This window comes from Neophocaena asiaeorientalis, unplaced genomic scaffold (genome assembly GCF_003031525.2).
Source record: "Neophocaena asiaeorientalis asiaeorientalis breed wild unplaced genomic scaffold, Neophocaena_asiaeorientalis_V1.1 scaffold130, whole genome shotgun sequence".
In the NCBI taxonomy this organism is placed as follows: domain Eukaryota; kingdom Metazoa; phylum Chordata; class Mammalia; order Artiodactyla; family Phocoenidae; genus Neophocaena; species Neophocaena asiaeorientalis.
In genome coordinates, this window is record NW_020173397.1 from 8,036,663 (window position 1) to 8,046,044 (window position 9,382).

Here is a 9,382-nt window from a genome sequence, read left to right on the forward strand (position 1 = left end):
ACTTCCTCCAGGGGTCCAACAGTTTTCAAAGTTCTGACTTCATTCCAAAGCGCAGGTTAATTGGCAAATACAGTGGCGTTCCCTGTGCCCTCGTGTCTCGCGTTTGGGCTCGCTTTGCTTTTACTTAATTTGCTGTAATGGCGGCGGAAACTAATTTCTCGACTGTAAATATCACAGCTGTTGGGGAAAGCATTAATCGCGTGCTATCACGTTACCCTCCTTCCTTGGATCAATTTATGTGTAGTCTGTTTGCAAGTTCTGTCACCGTGCATATTAACAGAACACAACGGGAAATAATCTCACCAGACACATTGGAGACATTTGTACTGAAATGGCTGGAGGGGTTGGGGTTTGGAAATATTCTTGTTTGTGGCAGACATTGAAAGAATGCTTTTTAAAAGCCCGGCCCCGGACGTCTTGACGCTGAGTGAAATATGGGTAATTTTTCTTTGGGGGGGATCAATAAAATAACTATTTTCAAAATGACTTTATATTGGCTGAAAGGTCAGAAATGCCCTGGGCATTGATCCCATGCCCGCAATCACTTTTTTGTTTAGTACGTTAACCGCTCTGCCCACATCCAATGCAAAGAAATCCAGTTCATCATTTAAACGAAATGTTTTTTAAAGCATTTGACGTCCTCCCAGCCCTCACTGCCTGCCGGGGTCTCACAGGGAAATGCCCTTTCTTTGTCTAGGAAGTGGATCTCTACAGAATGAACAGCCAGGACAAGCTGGGCCTCACAGTATGCTACCGGACGGATGATGAAGATGACATTGGGATCTATATAAGCGAGGTATCGGGGCTGAGTTTTTGTAACTATCATAGCAAGAGCAAGAGAGTTGGTCTCTTTTTTCTCTTTTGCCTTTTATGTGTTAACCAGCCTTAACGCTGGCTCACGGAGATGTCTGTGGAAAGACGCAGACAGATTTCTTCGTCCCCTTTATCGCGCTCCATGGAGTTACGTCTTTACATAGGGGTTAAGTCCTAATGTTGGCACATAAGACAAAACTACCCTTCAGAAGCCTGCAAATCGGCCATAAAATGGAGCCGTGTACGTGGCTTCATGTGTTCAACCCCGAGGGAAGAGCAGATTCACATTTCCCGTCTCGTGTTCACTGAATGGGATGGGGGAGGGCATCATTTACACTTTTTAAAGTATTTCTGTGTCTGTTTCTCTTTTCTTTTGGTGTGGTGTGTATAGTTGAATTCACGTAAGTTCAGTGCAACTTCAAAGTACATAGACGGAAGCTATCTTTATCTTCCCAGAGGAGACAATGCAAAGCAAGTGATTTCAGGATGGATACCTTACCACGCATTGCCCTCTTTGCAAGCACAGAAACCCCATTTTGTCAGGAAATAAAATCCATCCCCATGGGATGAATCAAGGGATGTGTCTGCTAGGCTTAATAATTATCCCTTGGGGTATACTCTACCCACCAAGCTTAAGTTGGCCCATCATGACTGCATTTCGGGGGTGTCTCTCCCAAACTCAATCCCACTTGTGTCAATTATATTTCATTTTTAAAGTTACTTTCCAAACTTTAATATACACATTTGGTAAAATAATGAAGTTGCTTTAATTATTGTAAAGGTCGCTAGCCCACATGATGAAGGGTACCCTTTAACCTGTTCTCCAGCACACTTTTGCTTTTCATTCCTGTGCGTGCAACGGGAGTCAGCTGTGCCTCTGCATCCCCTCAGGTCACCAGGGTCTGAGCACACTGCCGTGTAGCAGGGTTGCCGTGCAAGGATCCCGGAACACAGCCTGGAAAGGGCTTGGAAACAGATCAGTCCCTGTTCGTCTCCCTCTGCATGACCCTAAGTCTTGTTTATTTCGGCACAAAACGAAAACAGAGGGACGAGCACGACCATGTGTTAGAGGCAGACTTTGGAAAGGGCCGTCGTTTATCTTCGTGCGTGTTTAAGTTACCCACTCGGTGCTGAGATGTCTGCTGTGTGTTTCAGATCGACCCTAACAGCATCGCGGCCAAGGATGGGCGCATCCGAGAAGGAGACCGCATCATCCAGGTGGGTCAGCTTCCTCTGTTTATCACTGAAGAGCAAACTGGTTCTCATTAATAGCTTTGGGGTGGAAAAGCAGAAGTTAAGGAACAGGGGGTCGCAAATATCAGGGGTGTGGTGAGGCCAGAGAAGGTAATGGCTGAAGTACAAGCTATGGAAAATACCTGGCAACAGGGTGTGGTGAGGCGTGAGACAAAGTGGAGAGAGGACGCCTGCCCCACCTAAGCAGGAAAGCTGCCCCAGAGCTTTGCAGCATCTGAGCCAGCTCATCTCCTTTCCTTTCCCTTCTCCTTGGGCCACAGACAGCACATTAGTGGGCCAGATCAGGCCCACAGTTCTTGTGAAACAAAATAATGCTCATTTGAGCTTTCTCGGATGGGTTAATTTTGGACCGAACATTTCAAGTTTGAGCCATCTTTTAAACTCCATGACTCAGCATTTAACTAGTATATGCCATGGCTTTTAAGAGTAGTTTCTTTATCTGTAAAGGATACCTGTTGCTCTTTTGAGTCAAACTGAGACCAGTCTTTTTTTCCCTTTAATTGTCTTTTAATTTAAGCTTTAATTATTTTTTTAACAAATAACATTTTTTATTGAAGTACAGTTGATTTACAGTGTCGCGTTAGTCACAGCTGTAAAGTGACGCGGTTATACGTGTGTATACGTTCTATTATTTTCCAGTAAGGTTTAATCACGGGAGATTGGGTGTAGTTCCCTGTGCTACACACAGTGTAGGACCTTGTTGTTTATCCATTCTCTATATATACCAGTTTGCCTCTGCTAATCCCAGACTCCCAATCCAACCCTCTCCCACCCTCGTCCCCCTTGGCAACCACCCGTCTGTCCTCTGTGTCCGTGAGTCTGTTTCTGCTTCAGCAATAGGTTTATTTGTGTCATATTTTAGGTTCCACATATGAGTGCTATCATGAGGTAGTTGTCTTTCTCTTTCTGACTTCCTTCACTTAGATATGACAATCTCTCGTTGCATCCACATTGCTGGAAAAGGCATTGTCTCATTCTTTCTTTTTGATGGCTGAGTAATATTCCATTGTCTGTACCACGCCTTCTTAGGTTGCTTCCACGTCTCGGCTGTTGTAGCAAACAAACAGTGCTTCGGTGAACATTGGGGTGCGTGTGTCTTTTGGAATTCGTTATAGTTTTGTCTGGGTATATGCCCAGGGGTGGCACTGCTGGATCACATGGTAAATTCTATTACAGTCTTTTTTAATCTCACAGAAATTGAGAGGCTCTGGTTCATGGGTAGAAGACTTAGCTTCTACCTCTGCTCGTTCCTGTCTTCTCATTTCGAATCCACTGTGTTTAGACGTATCACTGCCTACCTCCCTGCGAGTAATTTTCGTTTCCTTTTGCCACTGCTTATTCTTACCCTTTCCCTGACTTCAGCCCGGACTGTCATCCCTGATGGGGCTGAACCCTCAGGAGTAACGGCCTTTTCAGTGGCTCTAGTTTTCCACTGGTATCTGCCATTGGCCACGGAAGCACTGAGTTCCTTATCTGGCCCTCCCTGCCTCCCGGACAACCACACATCCCCTCGTTGACTGAGATCCATCACCCCCTTTGCTGCCCGTTCCTTAACTGGCATAGAGAGTCAGTCAGAGGGCAGGCTCCCCTTCCAGCTCCACGGGACCATTGCTGTGTACCCTGGAGCTGAGACCTCCAGACCAGCAGAGCTCGAAGGTGCCGGGACAGGAAGCCAGAATCCTGCCAGAGAGCGATCAGGTGTGATGGTGAGAGGCTCCCTCCCGCTTGACCTTGTGTCCCACCTTAAAACATTAAAGTGTGAAACTGGGAACGCAGAACGCTCTGCGTAATTCCAGCACGTTCACGTACAACCCCCAGTGCTGCTTTTTTCTCCGATAGGATCTGAAAATTAGCTGTAGTCACGCTTCAGTATGTTCCATTTAGACTCCCGCCTGAGTGTATTTAATTACGTGTCTTAGATGTTTTCCCTCTTCACAACGCTGTGATTTTTCTCAGGGCTGCCTTTTGGAGTCCCAGCTACTTCTGCTCACGTAGCCTCCGCCTGGGCACTACGCCCGTGGAGGCTGTCATGGTGACCAGAGACACTGCGTCAGTTTGAGCGAGGCCTTTCCTTCTGAAAACCAGCGTATTGTCTTCAAGCTGCCTGGAAGCTCTCTGTTCCCGCTGTGGGATGCAGGCCTGCAACAGAGCAGAAAGATTCTGCACAACTTACTCATGCAACTTGTCTACCCCTCCACCTTTTCCTTTTTAGATTAACGGGATAGAGGTACAGAACCGCGAAGAGGCTGTGGCTCTTCTAACCAGCGAAGACAACAAGAACTTTTCCTTGCTAATTGCAAGGCCCGAACTCCAGGTGAGTCAGCTTCCGGCACGTGAAGCTGGGTCTGTAGTTCTAAAATCAGTAACAAAGTCCCTGGCCCTGCAGAACACTGCCCACCTGTCGAATCTGAGCTTGAAGGGTACTCCGTACCCGGAAAGGTAATCTGAGTTGCTCGGACTTCCAATACTGTTTCTCGTTTTGACCTTCTAAGGAGCGTGCTGACATCCACTCTGGCATTTACACCGCGGGCCCCGCACGTTCGTTAACGCAGGGAGCGTAATGAAAGAAAAGAGGAGGAGGGAACATAAGGCCGTGGAAAACACAGCCAGGTCACGTCCGTCAACATGTTTGACTTCCCAGGACCTGAGCAGTATCTGTGTGGGTCTCATTTACAACCGCAGAGTGTTAAGGAACGTACAGCATGACGATTATAGTTAAACTTCAGGTGTTCTCATCACCCAAAAAACAGTAACTGTGAGATACGTTAGTTACTCGACTGGTAACTATTTCACTATGTATGTATGCACGTCAAATCATCGTGACGTACATCTGCCACGTACTACAGTTTTTACTGTAAAGAAAAAAGGAAAGAAACTTTGGTCAGCGGACTCTTCCTTAAAGGGCCAAAGAAGCAGCAGTATGATGGGCTTTGGGAGCTGCGTACATGGTCTCCGGTGTCCCTGCGGTGCAGAAGCAGCCGCAGACAACACGTAAACAAAGGGGCTTGGCTGTGTTCCAATGACACTGTTTTTAAACAAACAAAAATAGGCCGCAGGCCAGATGTGCCCCACGGGTGGTAGATGTCAGACCCCTGAGCGAGCACGAGAGAGAAGAGCCCTGGTAAAAGTGATAGGCCTTGCCCAAGACTAACAAACGGCTAGGTCAGTAGAGCTACCTTTTTTTGTGTGTGTCAGAAAGAATGCTTTCCGTACTGTAAGTGCCTTCTCCTGGGGGCCTGCTAAACTTGTGTGCGGGCCATCAAGCAGAAGGGCAGGCAGGGCTAGGGCTCCTGGACGCCGCCCCTACTATACTCAGTGGCCTCCTTCACCGAAAGGAGCTAACCTGGGGGAAAGCGCCTCATCCTCCAACAGTAAAACAGCAGACCGCAGCCCCGGCCCCCGGACGTGTAGGGTGGGAGCTGTCTTCACCGTGAGCGTGGGGTAGTCGTCTGTCGTAGAGCAAAACGACAGGCAGCCTGCATTTCGATGACCCCCGGAGGGGGCCCCAGAAGTATTTCTCCCCGGGGTTACTGTCCTTTCTTAAAATAAATACATAAAATGAGAGCGAAAGGAGCCTCAGCTGAAGGGCATGTGTGGGCGGCTGTCTCTCCCCAGCTGGACGAGGGGTGGATGGACGACGACAGAAACGACTTTCTGGACGACCTGCACATGGACATGCTGGAAGAGCAGCACCACCAGGCCATGCAGTTCACCGCCAGCGTGCTGCAGCAGGTACCGCCCCCGCCAGCCCCTCCGCCCTCTCAGCAGCAGGAAGACCCGGCCCCACATCTCCCTCGGGATGCCCAAGCCCCTGAGCAACCCAGCTGCCGCCGGGAAGACGGCCAGGAAACTAACGAAGTGCTTTTCTGTTCGCCCGAGTGAAAGGCAAGCCCGTAGTTTCCCTGACCACGAGAGTGCCGCGTGGCTTATAAGAGCAAACGCAGTAATGCCCGGGTACCCCTGACCTTCTGACACTCGTTTCAAAACCAAACCCCCCTGTGCCGGCATTAATAGATCGCTAGAGCAGAGAAAGAAACAGAAAAAGTCATGTTTTCAAAAGCAAAGCAATTCCCTCTGTTTAACCCCTGAGCTGCTTGGCACCCTTTCCGTCCCCCTTCTACGCCACCACCATTGTCAGAGATACCCTAAGTGACTACTAATCAAGGGGGGCCTGAGGAGCTAAAAGGATGTCACCTATGCCTCCTGTGCGTGCACAGGGGTCCTCGAATGGCTGGAATCATTCGGTGAGGTAAGGTGACTATAGTCCTCCTTTCCCAGGTGCGGAAACTGAGGCCAAGAAGGAGGTTCAGGCCGACCGGGTAGTTAACCCGTAGCTAATTCCCAGGCCCCCCTCCTACAGGAAGAGTCACACCTGGGAACTGCACCTCCGGCGTCCCTCACTGTACCCGTGTGTTCTTGTTTTCTGTCGTGTAGAAGAAGCATGAGGAAGACGGGGGAACCACAGACACGGCCACCATCCTGTCCAACCAGCACGAGAAGGACAGCGGCGTGGGCCGGACGGACGAGAGCACGCGCAATGACGAGAGCTCGGAGCAGGAGAACAACGGCGACGACGCCCCCGCGGCCTCCCCGCCACTGGCCGGGCAGAGGAAGCTCACGTGCAGCCAGGACACCCTGGGCAGTGGCGACCTGCCCTTCAGCAACGAGTCCTTCATCTCGGCCGACTGCGCCGACGCCGACTACCTGGGCATCCCGGTGGACGAGTGCGAGCGCTTCCGCGAGCTGCTGGAGCTCAAGTGCCAGGTGAAGAGTGCCAGCCCCTACGGCCTGTACTACCCGGGCAGCCCCCTGGACGCCGGCAAGAGCGACCCGGAGAGCGTGGACAAGGAGCTGGAGCTGCTGAACGAGGAGCTGCGCAGCATCGAGCTGGAGTGCCTCAGCATCGTGCGCGCACACAAGATGCAGCAGCTCAAGGAGCAGTACCGCGAGCCCTGGATGCTGCACAACAGCGGCTTCCGCAACTACAACACCAGCGTCGACGTGCGCAGGCGCGAGCTCTCGGACATCACCGAGCTCCCCGAGAAGTCCGACAAAGACAGCTCGAGCGCGTACAACACAGGCGAGAGCTGCCGGAGCACCCCGCTCACCTTGGAGATGTCCCCCGACAACTCTCTGAGGCGAGCGGCCGAGGGCGTCGGCGGCCCCGGCAGCGAAGGCGCCGCGGGGACCACAGAGGCGTACGGGCCGTCTCCAAGGAATCTGCTCTCCATCACGGAAGATCCCGAAGTGGGCTCCCCGGACTACAGCCCTTCCCCTGAAGAGCTGGACCCCAGCCAGGCCCTGGAGGGCAAGGAGAGGAAGCCCAGCGACGACGGCAGCGGGAGCCCCACCCCCAGCCAGAAGCTGGGCGGCGGCTCGTACCTGTCGCCCTTCCCGCACTCCCCCTACAAACACGCCCACATCCCGGCGCACGCGCAGCACTACCAGAGCTACATGCAGCTGATCCAGCAGAAGTCGGCCGTGGAGTACGCGCAAAGCCAGATGAGCCTGGTGAGCATGTGCAAGGACCTGAACTCGGCCAACCAGTCGGAGCCGAGAATGGAGTGGAAAGTGAAGATCCGGAGCGACGGGACGCGCTACATCACCAAGCGGCCGGTGCGGGATCGCCTGCTGCGGGAGCGCGCGCTCAAGATCCGCGAGGAGCGCAGCGGCATGACCACGGACGACGACGCGGTGAGCGAGCTGAAGATGGGGCGGTACTGGAGCAAGGAGGAGAGGAAGCAGCACGTGGTGAAGGCCAAGGAGCAGAGGCGGAGGCGCGAGTTCATGATGCAGAGCCGGCTTGACTGCCTGAAGGAGCAGCAAGGGGCCGACGACAGGAAGGAGATGAACATCCTGGAACTCAGCCACAAAAAGATGATGAAGAAGAGGAATAAAAAGATATTTGATAACTGGATGACGATCCAAGAACTCTTAACCCACGGCACGAAATCTCCAGACGGCACTAGAGTATACAATTCGTTCCTATCGGTGACTACTGTATAACTTTCACTTCCGCGTTATGTACATAAGAGAGAACACTACCGTTGAGGTAGCAATTCCTGCCTCGTTCAATGCGGCAAGCTTTTGTATATAAGATAAATAGGGTCATCATGTTTATAGTCGAAATCAGCGAGCCCTACCCACTCCCTCTGGGTGTCGTCTTAGCTCTATTTTAAGCGGAGAAAAACCACCCGTAACTGTCTTGGAAGGCAATATTCTGTCTTGGAAGGCAAGGCAGTATTAACAAAACAGAGCTTTTTTCTCAAATAGCAATGGTACTTTTTATACTCGTTACCTTTCACATGAAGTTTTTAAAATTTCAAAAAGATCTTTTATTAAGCATACCTTCACAGAATAATTTGTTTACACACTATATTCATATACGAAAGTTAAACACACTTCTTTTTCTGCCTGCCAAAAACTCACTCAGCTACGACTGCCAGTATGTATTTTTAATGGAAAATGGAACCCCCCCCTACTTTATAATATGTGAGTGACTGTTTAACGTTAGGTCAAAGCTTCAGCTCCAAAAACCACCAGACTAACTCTGTGGTTCACGAGGTATACTACACATAATTTGTTTAGAATTGGGAGACCCATTTAAACATTCTTCTCCTGGTTAAAGTTCCCAAGAGAGTGTAAAGGTTTTTAACAGAAGGCAAACAGCTTCGTGGAAGTTTAAAGCATGTTTGCAGATCTTGCAACCCGTTGGAGGACTTTGCATGTACAGGAAAGTTGTGGATGGAGACGGTTTGTGGAATTTTAAGTGCTCACTGTAGTAGACCTTTGCTTTGTAGATTCAAAGGGACAGACTTTTACGAGCAAATTCAGAGAACCATGGTTAGTTATAAACAGTAAGTAAAATGAAGTTAAAATAAATTATTATTTTCTATTTGATATGTTTTGAAGTGATTCCTCATTTTGCAGTGGTGCCTATAAAATAAAAGCCTTTTGCAGTGTGTATTTTTTTTTCCTTCATTGTATTACCTGCTGCCTGCCTCGGAAGAATTTGAGCGTTTCGGATCATCCACTACCTTCATTCTGCTCGGAATCCAAAGACAGGTCTGTTTGTTTGTTAGGAAAAGATCTAGCATTCGAATGACTGTCTGCCTTACAGAAAGCCTCAACTTGGCCCACTATGCTATAAAGTGGAAGAACTGAGCAAGTTTATCAACCAAGCTCGTGTTCACAACGAAACCCCTTTGGTTTACTGCCACCATTACTGCCTGTCGGTAATATCTAACAACATCTCTGAGTCGCTAGGCCCAACTTTCCACTTCTAAGATGCGTCTGCAAAAGCCACAATAGTTTC

At 50.0% G+C, this 9,382-nt stretch overlaps 1 protein-coding gene across 1 annotated transcript in view; it reads left to right on the forward strand.

Moving 5' to 3' along the window:
* Positions 1-8,967, forward strand: part of PDZRN3 (PDZ domain containing ring finger 3) — a 243,599-nt gene extending 234,632 nt beyond the window's left edge. Inside the window, exons 6-10 of the mRNA XM_024747095.1 lie at positions 698-796; positions 1,969-2,031; positions 4,280-4,381; positions 5,683-5,799; positions 6,502-8,967. Coding sequence (XP_024602863.1) covers positions 698-796; positions 1,969-2,031; positions 4,280-4,381; positions 5,683-5,799; positions 6,502-8,073 — 1,953 coding nt within the window. The 3' untranslated portion in view covers positions 8,074-8,967. The remainder of the gene's footprint in view (positions 1-697; positions 797-1,968; positions 2,032-4,279; positions 4,382-5,682; positions 5,800-6,501) is intronic.
* Positions 8,968-9,382: the final 415 nt, after the last annotated feature.